This window comes from Anguilla rostrata, chromosome 3 (genome assembly GCF_018555375.3).
Source record: "Anguilla rostrata isolate EN2019 chromosome 3, ASM1855537v3, whole genome shotgun sequence".
Taxonomy (NCBI): domain Eukaryota; kingdom Metazoa; phylum Chordata; class Actinopteri; order Anguilliformes; family Anguillidae; genus Anguilla; species Anguilla rostrata.
Genome location: NC_057935.1, coordinates 1,553,783 through 1,571,934, shown reverse-complemented (window position 1 = coordinate 1,571,934; position 18,152 = coordinate 1,553,783). Strand labels below are relative to the sequence as shown.

At 51.6% G+C, this 18,152-nt stretch overlaps 1 protein-coding gene across 1 annotated transcript in view; it reads right to left on the bottom strand.

The window, feature by feature from the left end:
* adam19b (ADAM metallopeptidase domain 19b) overlaps positions 1–18,152 on the bottom strand; it is a 28,873-nt gene that overhangs the window by 2,490 nt on the left and 8,231 nt on the right. Inside the window, 18 exon segments of the mRNA XM_064325205.1 lie at positions 2–148; positions 384–468; positions 576–705; positions 1,460–1,568; positions 2,922–3,042; positions 3,412–3,490; positions 4,558–4,668; positions 4,854–5,049; positions 5,277–5,366; positions 5,910–6,087; positions 7,564–7,703; positions 8,386–8,470; positions 8,628–8,794; positions 9,092–9,163; positions 9,663–9,728; positions 9,996–10,194; positions 11,677–11,753; positions 11,938–12,016. Coding sequence (XP_064181275.1) covers positions 2–148; positions 384–468; positions 576–705; positions 1,460–1,568; positions 2,922–3,042; positions 3,412–3,490; positions 4,558–4,668; positions 4,854–5,049; positions 5,277–5,366; positions 5,910–6,087; positions 7,564–7,703; positions 8,386–8,470; positions 8,628–8,794; positions 9,092–9,163; positions 9,663–9,728; positions 9,996–10,194; positions 11,677–11,753; positions 11,938–12,016 — 2,131 coding nt within the window.

Genomic DNA, 18,152 nt, shown 5'->3' with positions numbered 1-18,152 from the left:
GGTTTAGGACAGGGGGGTGGGTGGGGGGCAGGGGGATGGAGGTGCCCTGCTGAGCTGTGTACGCGGGTACGTGGGGAGGCTTCACCGCGGGGCGAACGATGCAGGGTCTCCTGGAGAGGCAGCCCGGACTCTGCTTCGCCCCCCCGGTCTGCGGGGGGGGGGGGAGAGGGGGAGAGAGCGGGAGGGTGAGAGAGAGGGAGGGAAAGAAGAAAGAAACAGAGAGAGAGAAGGAGGGAGAGAAAGGAGAGGGAGAGAGGCAAAGAGAGAGAGAGAGAGAGAAAGAGACACTCATTTCTTATCGTATACACACAACAAAGTTATAATAACCGCGCACTAAGGTATAAAATAACAAATAAACAGTAAAGAAATAAGTGCTCTATTACCAGCCTGTCAGAGTCTTGCCTCTTCAGCTGGAAGGTGGGGTTGGCGTGACCAATGGGCGGAGCTTTGGCATCAGAGGGGGTGGAGCTACATGTGAAAGAGGAGGAACTGGGTGTCAGGAAGGTCCTTGGAGAGGAGCGGCGTCATTCAGTTTAAGGAAGTAACTGAGAAGAACACGGAGACGCCGGACGCACATTGGTGGTGGTGGAGGGGCGGGGCTCTTCTGAGGGCGGGACCTGTGCTTATGACAACACCACAGAGCCACGGCAGCCAATCCCAGGAGCAGGAACAGGGGGAGGAGCAACAGGACAGGAAGTAGACTGCCTGCAGAAAGGAAACCAGGAAACAGGGTGGATGCACACTTCTGACCTGCTTCACATGCGAGATGCCCGTTTTCTTCTTCTTATTATTATTATAATAATCATAATAATGATGCAATAATACAGTGATTTTAATTAATAGTTAAAATCTCGAGGTACATTACTTGGGAAATTTGGTGAATGAAAAATGGTACACAAGTCTGTAGTACATAGAAACACATACTGTAAAATCTGAAAGTGCACACATTGCAGAGACGGATGGGAATGATGTGAGACAACAAACATGAGAGGAGGGCTTGACTAAGGCTGCGAGGGAAGTCCGCGAGGTAGAAATGAAAGGTGTTTTTAAGGATGTTTTAAAGTCTCTGAGCCAGGCGAAGAGGATCAGACAGACTGGACATAACGGCTGATAACACGGCTGCAGGTAGGAACACGGCTGGAGGTGAAATGGTAGGGTGCAGGTGAATGGCGGTGTGCGGGTGAATGGTAGGGTGCAGGTGAAAGGCGGTGTGCAGGTGAATGGTAGGGTGCAGGTGAAAGGTAGGGTGCAGGTGAATGGTAGGGTGCAGGTGAATGGCAGTGTGCAGGTGAATGGCGGTGTGCGGGTGAATGGTAGGGTGCAGGTGAATGGTGGTGTGCAGGTGAATGGCAGTGTGCAGGAGAATGGTAGGGTGCAGGTGAATGGCAGCGTGCAGGTGAATGGCGGTGTGCAGGTGAATGGTAGGGTGCAGGCGAATGGCGGTGTGCAGGTGTCTTACTCTGAGGAGGGACTGGTCCGCTGTCCACGCTCCCACCTGTGCCCACCTGATCGCATGTGGGCGGAGCCCAGCCCGCGTCACAGTGGCAGTTGTGATTGTTGTTGCACAGCTGAGGAAGACGAAGAGGAGGAAGACTTAATCACATATCGACTCAAAGAAAGTCCCTCGTTGCTGTGTAATGGAATACCAGCTGCCAGCACCTGACTTCACATCCCTCTGAAGTGCTCTGCACTCTGAAAGCTTTCCTCTGCAGAACCCTGGTGCAGTGTCAGAGTGTGTGTGTGTGTGTATGTGTGTGTGTCAGAGTGTGTGAGTGTGTGTGTGAGTGTGTCAGAGTGTGTGAGTGTGTGTGTGTGTGTGTGTCAGAGTGTGTGAGTGTGTGTGTGTGTGTGTGTGTGTCAGAGTGTGTGAGTGTGTGTGTGTGTCAGAGAGTGTGTGTGTGTGTGTGTGAGCGTGTGTGTGTGTGTCAGAGTGTTTGTGTGTGTGAGTGTGTGTGTCAGAGTGTGTGTGTGTGTGTGTGTGTGTGGAGTGTGTGTGTGTGTGTGAGTGTGTGTGGTGTGTGTGTGTGTGTGTGTCAGAGTGTGTGTGTGTGTGAGTGTGTCAGAGTGTGTGAATGTGTGTGTGTGTGTGTGTGTGTGTCAGAGTGTGTGTGTGTGAGTGTGTCAGAGTGTGTGAATGTGTGTGTGTGTGAGTGTGCGTCACAGTGTGTGTGTGTGTGTGTGTGTGTGTGCCAGTGTGTGTGTGTGAGTGTGTCAGAGTGTGAATGTGTGTGGTGTGTGAGTGTGTGTCACAGTGTGTGTGTGTGTGTGTGTGTGCCAGTGTGTGTGTGTGTGTGTGACGTGTTGCTGAGTGTTAGTTTTTTGGAGCCAGATGGCAGGCGATGTTCGAGCGCTGCTGTGAGTGAAGCCCTAACCCGCTAGCATCCGCCAACTACCCAGAATCCCACAGAGCCCCGCCCCCTACCCAACCCCTGCTAGCATCCGCCAACTACCCAGAATCCCACAGAGCCCCGCCCCCTACCCAACCCCTGCTAGCATCCGCCAACTACCCAGAATCCCACAGAGCCCCGCCCCCTAGCCAACCCCCACTAGCGTTCGCCAACTACCCAGAATCCCACAGAGCCCCGCCCCCTACCCAACCCCTGCTAGCATCCGCCAACTACCCAGAATCCCACAGAGCCCCGCCCCTAGCCAACCCCATTAGCGTTCGCCAACTACCCAGAATCCCACAGAGCCCCGCCCCTACCCAAACCCCGCTAGCACTCGCCAACTACCCAGAATCCCACAGAACCCGCCCCCCACCCCTGCTAGCATCTGTCAGCTTCCCAGAGTCCACAGAGCCCCGCCCCTTACCCAACCCCGCTAGCATTCACAACTACCCAGAATCCCACAGAGCCCCGCCCCTTACCAACCCCGCTAGCGTTCGCCAACTACCCAGAATCCCACAGAACCCCGCCCCCTACCCCGTGGTCGTGACACCTGGCGTTGCACTCGCCCGCACGGAGGAAGGAAGAGAGGATTAGACGAGAGGGTGATAGAGAGAGACGGAGAGAGGAGGAGAGAGAGAGGAGAGAGAGGGAGAGACTGAGAGAGAGAGAGAAGAGAGGGAAGAGAGAGCGGAGAGAGAGGAGAAGATGGCACATGGGAGATACACGTCACCACTGCATGGCACACCTGACCACTCAACTTGCACCTCACCCGACGCATTCACCCACATCAACCGCTGCTCCCCACACTACCCGTCTCCACCTCACCCAATCATACCCCTTACACTACGTATCACCCAACTGCATCACCTACACCCCCTGTCCTCCGGCACGCCTCACCCGAACTGCATCACCCCTTACAACTCTACCCTGTCTCCGCACGCTCACCCTGAACTGCATTCACCCTTCCCTCACACTGGCTCTCTCCCACACTCATCCCTGCGTCCCCTCTAAGCACACGGGTCACCTCCGAGTGACCGGGCCATGGTCGCCGGTCATGACGGCGTGGTTCAGCTGGTGCGCGCTGGCCTGTCTCCTACTTATGGCTGTCACGTGGGTAAAACACAGAGTCTTACCTTGTCAGTGAACGCCGGTATTATGGAGTAGTGCGTTGGTTCCAGGGCTGTGTGTGTGGGCTTGTGTAGTGCACTAGTGGATTCTCCATCATTGGCACACTTGTAATAAACAGGGCCTTGTATGGAGTATTTGTGCAGTAGTGTAATAACGGGTGTTGTTGAGTGGATTGCAGTATTGAGTAATAACAGGGCTGTTTGTATGGAGTATTATTGCAGTATTGAGTAATAAACAGGGCTGTTTGTATGGAGTATTATTGCAGTATTGAGTAATAAACAGGGCTGTTTGTATGGAGTATTATTGCAGTATTGAGTAATAAACAGGGCTGTTCTTATGGAGTATTATTGCAGTATTGAGTAATAAACAGGGCTGTTCGTATGAAGTATTATTGCTGTATAGAGTAATAAACAGGGTTGTTCTTATGGAGTATTATTGCAGTATTGAGTAATAAACAGGGCTGTTTGTATGGAGTATTATTGCAGTATTGAGTAATAAACAGGGTTGTTCTTATGGAGTATTATTGCAGTATTGAGTAATAAACAGGGCTGTTTGTATGGCGTATTATTGCAGTATTGAGTAATAAACAGGGCTGTTCGTATGGAGAATTACTGCAGTATTGAGTAATAAACAGGGCTGTTCTTATGGAGTATTATTGCAGTATTGAGTAATAAACAGGGCTGTTCTTATGGAGTATTATTGCAGTATTGAGTAATAAACAGGGCTGTTCTTATGGAGTATTATTGCAGTATTGAGTAATAAACAGGGCTGTTCTTATGGAGTATTATTGCAGTATTGAGTAATAAACAGGGCTGTTCGTATGGAGTATTATTGCAGTATTGAGTAATAAACAGGGCTGTTTGTATGGGGAATTACAGCAGTATTGAGTAATAAACAGGGCTGTTCTTATGGAGTATTATTGCAGTATTGAGTAATAAACAGGGCTGTTTGTATGGAGTATTATTATTGCAGTATTGAGTGATAAACAGGGCTGTTTGTATGGAGTATTATTTCAGTATGGAGTGATAAACGGTCGTTTCTCACGTGCTTTTGCAGGCTCTGTACTTCCCCATAAGGTCTTTCCCACAATTCCCGTACGAGTCTCCCGCCTCATTCACCTTCTGGAAGCACAGGTCAGGGGCAGGGCGAGCGTCTGGGACAGACAGACAGACAGACAGGGTCAGAACTACAGAACAGGATGGTTTACTCAGTACTATTTAATACTAATCTGGCTAAATTGATGGCTCATTTCACGAGCAAAGGTCTTTCCCCACTCTTTCCCTGTCCCCACCACAGTGACACAGCCCCGCCCCCATAGTGACATAGCCCCGCCCTTACCCCGCCCCCACAGTGACAGGCACTGCTGTTCCAGGGTCAGGCACATGCCCGTGTAGCAGTACGCCTGCCCCCCCGCACAGGAAGTGCCGTCCATCAGGTAGAAGTTGGCCGGACAGGATTCCGAGTTCCCATTGCAGTACTCCGGCAGGTCACATGACCCTGACGCTGGCCGGCACATGACTCCGGGACTCTTCAGCTGGGAGAGAGAAAGAGGGGAGAGGGTGGGGGTAAAAAGCCCTGCAGACCCCACCCAGAATCCGAAAAGGGAGAAAACCCTTCTTCTTCTGTAAAATCTTTCCTCATTTATGTGAAAAACCGTTTCTACTATTTTACTGAATTGCAGAAAATCCTCATTAAGCTCGTTGGACACAGAGGGCTGTAGTGCCCGTGGGGGCTGTCTGGGGGGGGGGGGGGGGGCAGTACCTTGCAGTTGTGACAGCACACTCCATGCGCACACTCCGCCCCCACCTTCAGCGTGCAGTTATTGGCGTTGCAGCACGGGCTGGAACACTCCTGGGGGGGGGGGGGGGGGGCGACCCGGAGAGGAACCGGCTTTGAGATCACAACGCCACTTCAGCTTCTCCTCAGAACCATACACAGCATACGCACGACTACGCTCATTAAGCACTCCTTATCCTCGTTACCCGCTCGTTATATTAATTACACACTTGCTATGTCCATGATACACTCGTTATGCCCATTACTCACTTGTTATGCTTGTTACACACTCATTATTCCTGTTACACATTTACACACTTGTTACGCCTGTTACACATTACATTCATTTACATTACATTCATTTGGCAGACACTTTTATCCAAAGCGACGTACAAAAAAGTGCATTTCATGATCGTAGACAACTGCTGAACACGGGTTCAGTAAGGTACAATTACTTATTTTGTACAGCTATTTCTAGCCGAGTGGATCTACACACTCTACACACTCATTATGCTCGTTACACACTCTTTATCCCTGTTACACACTCGTTATCCCTGTTACTCATTAAGCTCGTTACACACTCGTTAAGCTCCTTAGGCCTGTTTGTAACCCGCCCACCTCTTCCTCCCCGCAGTCGCACTCCTCCCCCTCCTCCAGGTAGCCGTTGCCGCAGCGCTGGCCCCCGAACATGGTGCGGGTGTTGGGGGGGTTGAACAGGCACTTCCCCCCACCTGAGCTCAGGTAGCGCTGCAGCTCCTTCTGATTGCACTGGTTAAACACGCGGGGGAACGGGTGCCTGGAAACAGCACACACACACACACGCACACGCACGCGCACGCGCACGCGCACGCGCACGCGCACGCACACGCACACGCACACGCACACGCACACGCACACGCACACGCACACACGCACACGCGCACACACACACGCACACGCACACGCACACACACACACACACGCACACACACACACACACACACGCACAGCCAGTCAGAAAACAGCACACACACACACACACACACGCACACACACACGCACACACACACGCACACACACGCACAGCCAGTCAGAAAACAGCGCCCGGTGAAGTTCATGAAGCACACAGACGCTACTTCCTGTGCAGCAGACAGGTGAGCCGCGAATGCACCGATCGACCAGCAGGGGTCGCCGGTGCGCGAGGAGATGCCGTCGTCCCGGCTGCCAGAAAGCCCGCCGTTACCTGGCCAACGCTAGAGCTGACCGTGCATCACCCTGCAGAGCTCCCAGGCACCGTCAGCACTGGCAGGGCCGGACTACTACCACACTACGGGGGCGCGGTCTCATGCTGGAGCAGGGCCTTCACAGCAGCGCATGCTCACATTAATACCACAGGACTTTGGAACAGAAGCGCGTGCTCTTGTCCTTGAATAGCCCGTGAGCTGGTGCTATTTTACACCAGCTAGCTTCTTAATTTTAAAGCTGTCTAATTTTTATTCACTTCAGGACACAGAATGCTACAGAAGAGTTAGTGCAGATCTTCGAAAGGGTTCTGCATAATTGCTCTCTCTCTTTCCCCCTCTCACTTGTGATATGGTTACAGGCATACTGTGAGTGGCTGATAAGTCAGTATGGTGGTACCAATGCTGCATAAAACAAATAAACCTACATTATTATTTTACTGATGTTATTATTTCACCCATATCCAAACCCTGTCTAATGATTTCTCCACAGGAATGCAATAAATCTAGGACTTCTAAAACACTTCTTTTTATTGTTTTTCCTTTTTCCCTCGTGAGTTATATGCACATAACTCACTGTAATGTGCTGTATGAGAGATGTACTGAAGCTTTCAGTCGACTAATGAACAACCTTTCCAAATGACTGCTTGGAAAATTCTTGGGTGTAGACAAGAAGAATGTGTAGGGAAGCAAATCCACTTTTAAAAATCAGTTTTTTAAACGGCAGGTAAATTTCCAGCTCTAGCTTGAACTAAGACACGTTTCCACTCACTTATATCACACTGAATCAAGAATCCATTAAGCTTAATATACCATATAGGACATATTAAGTCCCGCCCACTAATACCATATAGGTCCTGGAACATATGAAGCCCTGCCCACTCACACCATATAGGTCCTGGAACATACGAAGCCACACCCACTCATACCATATAAGGCCTGGAACAGCTAAATCCCCACCCACTCATACCATTTAAGGCCTGGAACAGCTAAAGCCCCGCCCACTCATACCATATAAGGCCGGGAGCAGCTAAAGCCCCGCCCACTCGTACCCTGTTGCAGCGGCCATGATGCAGCCACCCTCATCTGGGTGGGTGAGGCAGCAGCCCGTGGTGTCATGGCTCATCCCGAAATTGTGCCCCATCTCATGGGCCATGGTGGCAGCCACACCCAAAGCGCTGTCTGAGTGGTCCTGGAGGAAAGGAGGGCGGGGTTATTACTCCACAGTTTTTATCCATCTGAGTAGTCCTTTTTTTGGAAACCGACTACTACACAAAATTCTAAGTCAGTGCTCTAGAACTGAGTGCTGTTTTTCTTCACTGATCTGCTGACTGATGATTTGGGAAACCACGTTTCACAGAAGAGTGATGTGACTTCCTGCAGTTCTAAATAATTTGTGGTGGGAGTTTAAAGAGTACACAGAATCACCCACACAGCCAAACACTTCCTCCCTCTTGTGGATATGCTGTCACCCCAGCAACACATTTATAAATGACAAACACCCAGTGCCAACTGGCTTATAAACTATACCAAACAGCCTTTCTGTTGCTTGGACAGAAGCTGACAGCTGCTATATTCTGCCAGCTTTAAAACTGATTTTAATGCGTTGCCACGATAAACCAAACACTGCCAGCATGGAAATGACCCCCACCTGATAGTTTTACAATGACATAATCTGCCATTATAGGAATATAAATTCAGCCTTACAGTTTCCAGCAAATGTCGTCATTTTGATCACAAACATCATATTTCAGGCAATCCTTTGTCATTAAAAAAAAAAAAACACATCAAACAGTACAGAAAACAGTGATGATTATATCTGCTCAGGTATCGGTGATGCAAGAATTACATCATCACATGGGGGAGGGGCCTACCGAGTTCACACCTCCTGATTGGTAATCGGAGCACATGGCTTTGAGAGGAGCCAATCCAATGGTGGTCCCTTGGAAAGACATGCCCCTGGAGAGACAGAGAGCACACTGAACGGGCTGTTGGCTGCGGAAGAGAGGCAGTAACGCAGACAGGAGAGCCGGTAAGAGACGCCAGGGCTGTTTAACGGCGTTTGAGCCGCTGGTGGGGTGCCGGAGGCTTTAGCTGGTTTGGCGGGCGGACTGACGTGATGAGCTGGGCGTTGTCGTTGGGAAGTCGGTGCAGCTGCTTGCGTCTCCAGGTCAGGAAGGACCCCAGCGTGCTGTACGGGTTCTCCGTCACGCTGGCCTGGTCCCGGTCCGTCCAGATCTCCAGCCCGATCAGCGCCACGCGGATCTTCAGAGCCTTGTAGTACTGAGACCGATACAACAACACACACACGCAGGTACACACACATACACAGGTAAGCACACATGCAGGTATACATGCACATGCACACACACACACACACACACAAATGTAAGCATGCAGGCACACACACCACACACACGATGCACAACACACCATGTCACACAGCACCACACCCACATGTACACACAAAAGTAAATGTAACACATAAAAAGTACATGAAACATAAATAGAAGTGTATAACCTCTGGATGTGGGCTTAAAGTGCGGTGAGGTAATGTAAACTCCCCGCCTGCTCACTCACCTTGTCCACGTAGTTTGCAGCCTCCAGCAGCCTCAGCTTGGTCTTCTCGTAGTCCCGTCCATGTTTCTGGAACTGAGGGCAGCACAGGAAGTGTGTGAGAGTGCAGCGAGGACAGGAAGTGTGAGACAGTGTGTTACATCAGCTCTCATTAGACATCCCATTAAATATCTGAGCTCCCAGCCACACACTAATGAGCTCGGCTGAGCACGAAGCGTGTGCGTGTGGGTCACATCTCTCTGCTCTTCTTGTTTTCTGAAGGGATTAAAGCAACTCCTTATCAAAAATGCTTTTCTCATTTTCCTCAGTTTTTAAATTCCCAATTAACCGTGTCCCCGTTCATGGCAGCATTCTGGGTGCAACGCAGGAAATCTTCATTCTGAAAGGGTTTGTTTTAGCTTTTATTCAACCAGGCACAACTCCTCCTCAGGGTGACTGTTCGCATTGCACAGTTAACTGGTTTTACACATAACCCCAACTACAGAGCAGGATGTTTACTGAGGTAATGTGGGGATGTGTGTCTTGCTCAGGGATGCAAACGTCTGGTTTCCATAGCAACTGCCTCCCCTGATACCTCTGCATGATCAGCCACCAGGAGCAGCTCCACGTATTTCATATTCTGGCTGAGGTCCCTCTTTCCCTGCAAAGAAAATGGCAGATGAGATATTGAATTGATGCTCTGACCACCTGAATTTTGGCAAAGCAATATCATGAAATGCACTTTGGGTTCTCGGGGGCAAGGCGGAGGTTCTGGTAAATGAGTGAGCATTTTCGAATATCAATCTGACAGCGATGGATGTTACTATACCTGAAACTCAACTAATCGGTCATCATTCTCAGGTAAACTCAAACACCCCTTAAGCACCCACCAAACCCCACCAAACAACCAACCAATCAGAGGCCTCACCCTGCTGCCCAGGTTTGACTGCGTCATCACGCTGATGAAGTTGTCCAGCCCACCCTCCTGGTTTCCATGGTGATGCCCACATGCCCCCCGTGGCAGTTTCAGGTCCTCTGCGCGGTACACGGCATGTCCGCCAGTCTCGGTTTGATTGGGGAGGGGCTGGATGAGGTAGCTCACATTACCGCTGACTGTGATCATGCCCCTAGTGGTGACAAGCAGACAGTGCATTTAACAGCTGCTCTACAACCAGGTAAAACAAAGGTTATTTCAAAGAAAATGCAGACTGAAGGTAAATTAACATCAGAAATGGCTTGCTACATCTCAACCAATGAGCAATCCTCCAATCAGCTTTCACCGCGCGTACACTGAAAATGATTTAATATCGCAACGGGTCATACGCAGACTGAAAGCTGTTCTGATTTTGGTTGGTGGTGCTGCTCCACTGTTTCTGAATGTCACAGACGTGTATTTCTGTTTACACAGGCACAGTGCCTGAAAAGACCTCGTTCTAGAATCTTCTGATGCATATAAATAATACTCTTCCCTGTGCTGAGCACTGCGGGGCGGCGGGGGGGGGGGGGGGGTGTCTTCACACCTCTCTTCCAGAACAAGTGGACAGACGCTGGCACAGATGGTCCGTATGACCCATGTGTGAGGACGCAGCTCACCAGGAGGACAGAGAGACAGGAATGCGACGTGCGTTATGGAGATCTGTTTGCATGTGTCAAATACATGTATGTTTGTGTGTAAAATAACGCATGCCAGTACGTGTTATATATACATGTGTGTTTGTGTGAAATACACACACACAACCCTAGACACATAAGCACGCACACACACACACGGCAATAGACACCGTCTCACACACACGCACACCCACACACATTAAACACACACACGCACTCACATTCTCACACACACACACACACGCATGCACGCACGCACGCACACACACACACACTGTTTGTTTCTGAATAACTGAATGATTCTGAGCTGCAGCTGTGTAAGACATCTGCACGTCTCTCTGCACGCGCTCAGACGCCCACGGCTCAGCCCCTCCCTCCCTCCCTAAAGGAGTCCCCTCACTGCCCCTCCCTCCCTAAAGGAGTCCCCTCACTGCCCCTCCCTCCCTAAAGGAGTCCCCTCACGCTGTCTGCCGGAAGCGTGTTCGTTTGGACACGTTTTAATCGTCCCGCAGATGTGCCTCTCAGCTCCGCCCCCCCTCCCCCCTCCCCAGGACACCCTCGGGGGGGGGGGGAGAGGGAAGATGGGGAGGTGGGGAGGTGGGGAGGGGGGGAACTGGCAGCTCCACGTTCCGAGCCGGAGACTGGAATCGATACGTTTCATCCCTCGTCGGACAGGCGGACTCAGATCTCTCCGCAGATCGCTCTCTCCTCCTGATCGCTGAGGCCGAGCTGTGAGCCTCTCTCTGTCCGTCCCTGACCCCCCCTCCCTGACCCCCCCTCCCCCCACCCCCCAACCCCCCAACCCCCCAACCCCTCTGACCCCCCGACCCATTGACTTTGTGTCAGGCGGTGTGAGCCTGTGATCACCTATAATTACATCCTTAATGGCCCTTTTCTCTTGCCGTCACCCAGGAAGACAAGGCACTTTCTGTAGAGAGTTACAGAGAGAGAGGGAAAATCCCAGCATGTGTGACATCACTTCCTGTCGGCGGCCTGACCTCAGTCCCTTGCAGGTGCTGAGGGCCACGCTGGACTCCGCGTCTCCTCGGACCACACCGTGGTAGAAACAGTTCTCCTGCAAACAGAAAGCAAGCCACATGACCAGAGGCCATAAGGACTACAGAAATGGTTACTTTTTACAGTTTCAGCCATGTCATCTCCACTTCCTGTTTGCATGCACGTTTTTGATTGGTGCTCACGGCGCACTAACTCGGGAGGTGATGAGCACGTTCATTTTCAGAACAGACCGATGCACTTACGGGGCGGGGGGGGGATGAGGTGTGACGCACTCCGCCGGGACTGTACCAAGTCTCCTTAAACCCGGGGGAGAACAGCTGCCTTCAGAACAGAGAGGGAAAACAGGAGAATCAGCTCTGGTCAACTTCTCATCTCTAGAACACACGGCATGCATTTCGCACCCATAATATCCCTAAATGAGCCGGCTGGGATTATGGCTGAAATTTCAGGCTTAATCTGAAATTTCAGGATTAAGCTCATAGCATAATGTGTGGCAGTGTAGCACAGTGGGTAAGGAACTGGGCTTGTAACCTAAAGGTCGCAGGTTCGATTCCCGGGTAGGACACTGCCGTTGTACCCTTGAGCAAGGTACTTAACCTGCATTGTTTCAGTATATATCCAGCTGTATAAATGGATACAATGTAAAAGTGCTATGTAAAAGTTGTGTAAGTCGCTCTGGATAAGAGCGTCTGCTAAATGCCTGTAATGTAATGTAATGTAATGCATAACGTGGGCATCTGTCACAAGCAGGGAGTAAAGTCATACCATCTTGCAAAAGGTCACGCAATCTTGCAAAACGTTGGCTTGCAGCCACATCCTGGGTTGGTGACAAACCGCTGATTTCAAAACCTCTGCGGTGGGCTGGGAGCCAAACCTAATGGCAGCCCGGTTGTGTAGGACGGCAGGTACACCCTTAACGCTAAACACACTTTTCATTCTCAGAAATGTGTGTGCGTATGCGTAGGTTTCACTCCAACTTCGGGGAAGACACACTACCGCACCACCTAGTCTTTCATTTTCAAACGTCAAATCTCACAAGCTTACTGGCAAGCCTAGCAATCAATCCACTAAATCGCTATATGAACATATAGTGGGCAACAAGCCCCCCCCCCAACCCTCGGCAAAAGGGCTGACTCAGCGTCACATTTTTGCCCTTCTGGTTTCCGACATCTGCTTGCCTATGCGAGACCTCCTGAAGGTGTGAAGAACGCCTGTTTCACAGAACGCCCAAGCTTCTTTAAAAAGAGGATCCTGCTGCTGTCGAAAAGGAGGACGACAGCGAGACAGAGAGACTGATGGCAGCCTCTCCACCGCGGCCCAGAGCTCATAAAATATTCAGGATATTCACGCAGCTCCGGAGGGCAGCTGGGCCTGACAGAGTCGGCTCAAAATGGAGGACTCCCGGCTCGGCCTCGGAAACGGGGGAGCGCTCGCCCGTCCGCGCGCCCCAGGACTAAAACCGCCGCGGGGCGGATCTGAGCAGCCGCGCCAGTCACCCACAGCACCCCAGGAACCCCCCAAATCTCCACAAACGAGTCCGTTTTACAGCAGCCCAGATCTACTGCCGTTCCTGAGGAAGAGCCTCTGCCACGGACCTGAGGGAAAAGCCCCCTTTTCAGGGACCCGAAGAAAGGTCGAAGTAAATGGTGCGATTCTGCTTCTGCCGGAACGGGGGGGGGTGTTTTCCTTGGGTTTGGCAGCGGGTTTGAGGCGGACAGACGGACTCTGCAGGACAAGGACCCCTCCTCTGTGAGACCAACCCCCCCCCCCCGCCCCACCGCCCGGTCCCCCCGCCCCACTGCCCCCCCCCACGGGCTGCGCTTCACAGTAAATCTGCTCGCACTACAAAAAGAACTCTCCACAGTCGCTCCGGTCGAATTCCTCCAAAAACCTATGGGATTCCGAGTCCTGTTTCGCAAAGCCTCAGTTAATTCTGGAAACCTCCGCGGTTAATTATGGGGAAAGCGCTCGCCTCTGTACCGCCAAGACAACCCCTTGCTTTAATTCTGCGGGCGGCAGCAGACGGTTCCTTTCTCTCCCAGGCTGACACTACGTGCCACTGGGCACAGCTGTGGGCAACAGCGGGCACTGGGCACAGCTGTGGGCAACAGCGGGCACTGGGCACAGCTGTGGGCAACAGCGGGCACTGGGCACTGTCAGGGCGCGATAATCGACTGCGGTGTTACGGCACTGCACTGAAACCCGCTACATCCCCAGCATGAGACCCGTTAACTCTCAGTCGCTCTTAGTGACAGGGTCCATCTGTGCTTAGTGTGAGCTTGATGGTTACAGTGCACCAGAAGTAAAGAGAATTATGGTGTAACCATAGAGTTCCCACTGTAACCATGAACCACACTAACTACAGAAAATCATTGTAACCACAGAGAATCTCACTACAGAGAACTGTAAGTGGTTACAAAGTGCTTCAGCTTACTGAAAATTTCAGGGTTGTAAAAAATGTTTTTTTTTTTAAACTGGCAGGTTTTTTTTTCCCAAAACAAGAAGGCAGATGGCTGCAAGTTTATTGAAACAAAAACGCAGCTCTTCACATGAAGTCCGTGCTGTTTATATTTTACGAAGATATTGGCCTGTTTGTTCAAGATCTGACTGACCACATCCTTTCAGATGCAAGCTCCTTTCTCTTAACTGAATGAGATTAGCTGAAATGACGGTTCTGTTAGCCCGCAGAAATGGCTCTGCATGGGAGGTGCCCGCAGCTCAGTGCGTAACTGCAGACAGGGCTGATCGGCGATGAGTGTGTGAAAGAACAGGCGGTGTGGAGGGTGGTTGTCTGGGGCTCTGCCGGGGAGAGGTTCTGGGGAGTTCTGGTTCTGCCGGGGGGTTCTGGGGAGTTCTGGTACGGGTCCAGCTCGCGGGCGGACACGAGTGGTTGAGATTAACAGCAGCCGGGCTTGTGTCTGTCGGGACAGTCGACTGCTGGACTCCCACTGTTTACACTGTCATCTCCCGCAGCCATGGACAGAGTCCAGATGCAGTAGGACGCACGCACACACACACACACACACACACACACACGCACACACGCACACACGCGCACACGCGCACACGCGCACACACGCACACACGCACACACGCACACACACGCACGCACGCACGCACGCGCACACGCGCACACACGCACACACGCGCACACGCACACACGCACACACACACACACACACGCAGCCGCACCACGCACAGCACGCACCACGCACCACACACACACACGCACGCACGCGCACACCACGCACACACGCACACGCACACGCACACACGCACACAGCACACACACACACGCACAGCACACCACACGCACCACACACCACACACACACACACACACACACACACACACACAAACACACACCCAGAAACAGACACACACACACACACACAGACACACAGAACCAGACAGACAGACCCATGCACACTGACTGATGCAGAAGCAGCTTGGTCACTCTGTGATGCTAACACTCTAATTGCATCACAGTCCTGGGCCCTGCAGCACTGCTCTGCTCATGATGGGAGTTTATGAGTGAGGAGCACAGAGACACAGCGCAGAGTGCAGAGTTCACTCAGTCTGGGCTGAGAGACCACGCACACACACACACAGACTCACACACCACCACACACAGCACACACATCGCACACAACTCTCTCACATACCGCACACACACCACAACCACACTCACCACACTACACCACACACCACCACTCACGACACACACACACACACCACACTCACGCACTACCTCACACACACGCACCACACACACTCACACTCACACACACTCACACACACACCACCACACACTCACACACACTCTACACCACACACACACACCACACACACCACGCACACGCACACCACCACTCACACACCACACACCACACACACACACACACACTCACACTCACACACACGCACACGCACACACACACTCACACACACGCACACACACACACACACACTCACGCACACACGCACACACACACACACGCTCACACACACGCTCACACTCGCACACACTCATGCACACTCACTCACTCACGCACATACACACACACACACACTCACGCACACACACTCTCACACACACACTCACACACTCACACTCGCACACACTCACGCACACTCACTCACTCACGCACATACACGCACACACACACACACACACTCACGCACACGCACACTCACACTCTCACACACTCACACACACGCACACTCACACACACTCACACTCACACACGCACACACACACGCACACACACACACACACACACACTCATACTCACCCACACACACACACGCACACACACACACACTCATACTCACACACACACACACGCGCACACACACACACTCACACACACACACTCACGCACATACATGCACACACGCACACACTCACACACACACGCACACACACACACACGCACACACACACACACACACACACACACACACACACACACGCACACACAGCCATGGCCTCAGTTCCCCTTTGGGAGCACAAACAGGGTTCAGCCTCTTCCTCCCCGAGGGAATCAGACACGAAGAAAAGCCAACGTTTCCGCTGCTAAAAAATAATAAATAAAATAAAAAAATTATAAAATAAAAAATAATATATATACTGTATATAGCCTATATATTAAATTCATAAATTAAAAATGTTACACTTTCTAAATATTTCTGCCTAAATGCGCTTTCAAAACCATACCGTCGCGTCCACATATTCATTTTCAAAAAGAGCCTAGGCTGCGCGCTCCGCGCTTGCTCCTTTCTGAGGTGGTGGGAAGACCTGCAGCCCGCGAAGGTCGCACTGTCTCTCAAAGCGTCACTTTTTTTTCTTCAGCGGCCGAAAGACACAGACATAGTGTTAACCAGTGTTTGAATTGGACCAAAATGCGTGCTGGTACCTCCTCCTCAAAATGCAAACCAGTGTTTCCTGTGGTGTGGTGTTGGGTGTCTGAAGGGGGGGGGGGGGGTGTAGCAAAGGCGAAAAAGACTATTAAAACATATCCTCTTGAGACTTCTCTTTTTTTAAAATATCTAAATGTATCCTTGATACAAGGAATAACAGTTTTTTAAGACCTGAATTTATTTAAAGACCTGAATTTAGCCCACAAAGCTAAAGGAGGCAAGTCTGAGCCTGTACAGACTCCATGTCCCTCACCAAAGGGAAGAAGAGGAGAGAGCAAAACAGATAGCGGAGGACAAAAGGAAATGGCTTCCAGCAGCTGATGCTCTTGAGCCAAAATGGCTGCCTTGGTGTCCGGCATCACAGCGAGGCTCGATAACACGTCGTAGGGGCGTGTTCACGTATGCACACAGAACTGGACCGGAAGAGAGACCACTCACCCTTCCTTAAACCAGGAGCTGTCAAACCCCACTCATATCATAATTAAAGTAATATTGGCTTTGATCGAAAGTCTGGGTTCCCATTCAGATCCCGGGGTCCACATGCAGGACAGGAAGTGTATAACGTTACACCCCAGATCGATGGCATCGTAAACAGACACCCAGAGTGAGAGCCCGTGGCATTCTGTTTCGGAGGGGTAATGTGCAGATGCCCTTATTATTCGTGTTAACTGAGGTTTCAGTCCAACCCCTGTCCGTTATCACAAACAAATGATCAGCCCACATTTACAGCTTACGGGCAGCGAAGTAGTGTCACAATGCAAAAATAAAGGTGTTCAAAATTAGCGAGGAGCCACCGCTTATTTTTTCTCTCGCATGACGACACGGCTGAAAGCCACATCGAGCGCGACGGTGGGCGGCGGCTATTTTGAGCTCGTTAGCAGGACAGGGTGAGAAATTCACACTGTGATCTGAACCGCGAAGCCAGAGGCCACACGGGGATCTCCAGATACGAAGAGAACGACCGCGAATAGTTTTGCCGGTGACAAAGGGGGCCAGGAGAGGTGTTATCTGTCCGAGGTACGCCCGCCAGACGTACGGGATGAAGCGGCTTCGCCAGGAGTCACGCATTTCACCCGCTTGTTTTTCATCCAGGTGTCTCGTCAGCTCTCTCTCCCTCTAGCTCCCTTGTCTGCTCTCTCTCCAGCACAGGTGGTAAGGAGTGAGCCGGAGGCAGGTCAAGACACCAGGACCTCCTCTCTCACAGCCTCACAGAGTGGGGGGGGGGGCGGGGGCACAGGCCTGGGGGGCATTATGGAAAATTAAAGCCTGTAATTCCTTCGCCTGGAAAAAAAAAACAGATAAAAGAAGTCCTTCGGAAAGGGGCAACCGTGAGGATATCAACACCTGGGAGAGCCGGAGCTCTGATCCGTCACCTGGGAGAACCGGAGCTCTGATCCGTCACCTGGGAGAGCCGGAGCTCTGATCCGTCACCTGGGAGAACCGGAGCTCTGATCCGTCACCTGGGAGAGACAGAGCTCTGATCCGTCACCTGGGAGAGCCGGAGCTCTGATCCGTCACCTGGGAGAGCCGGAGC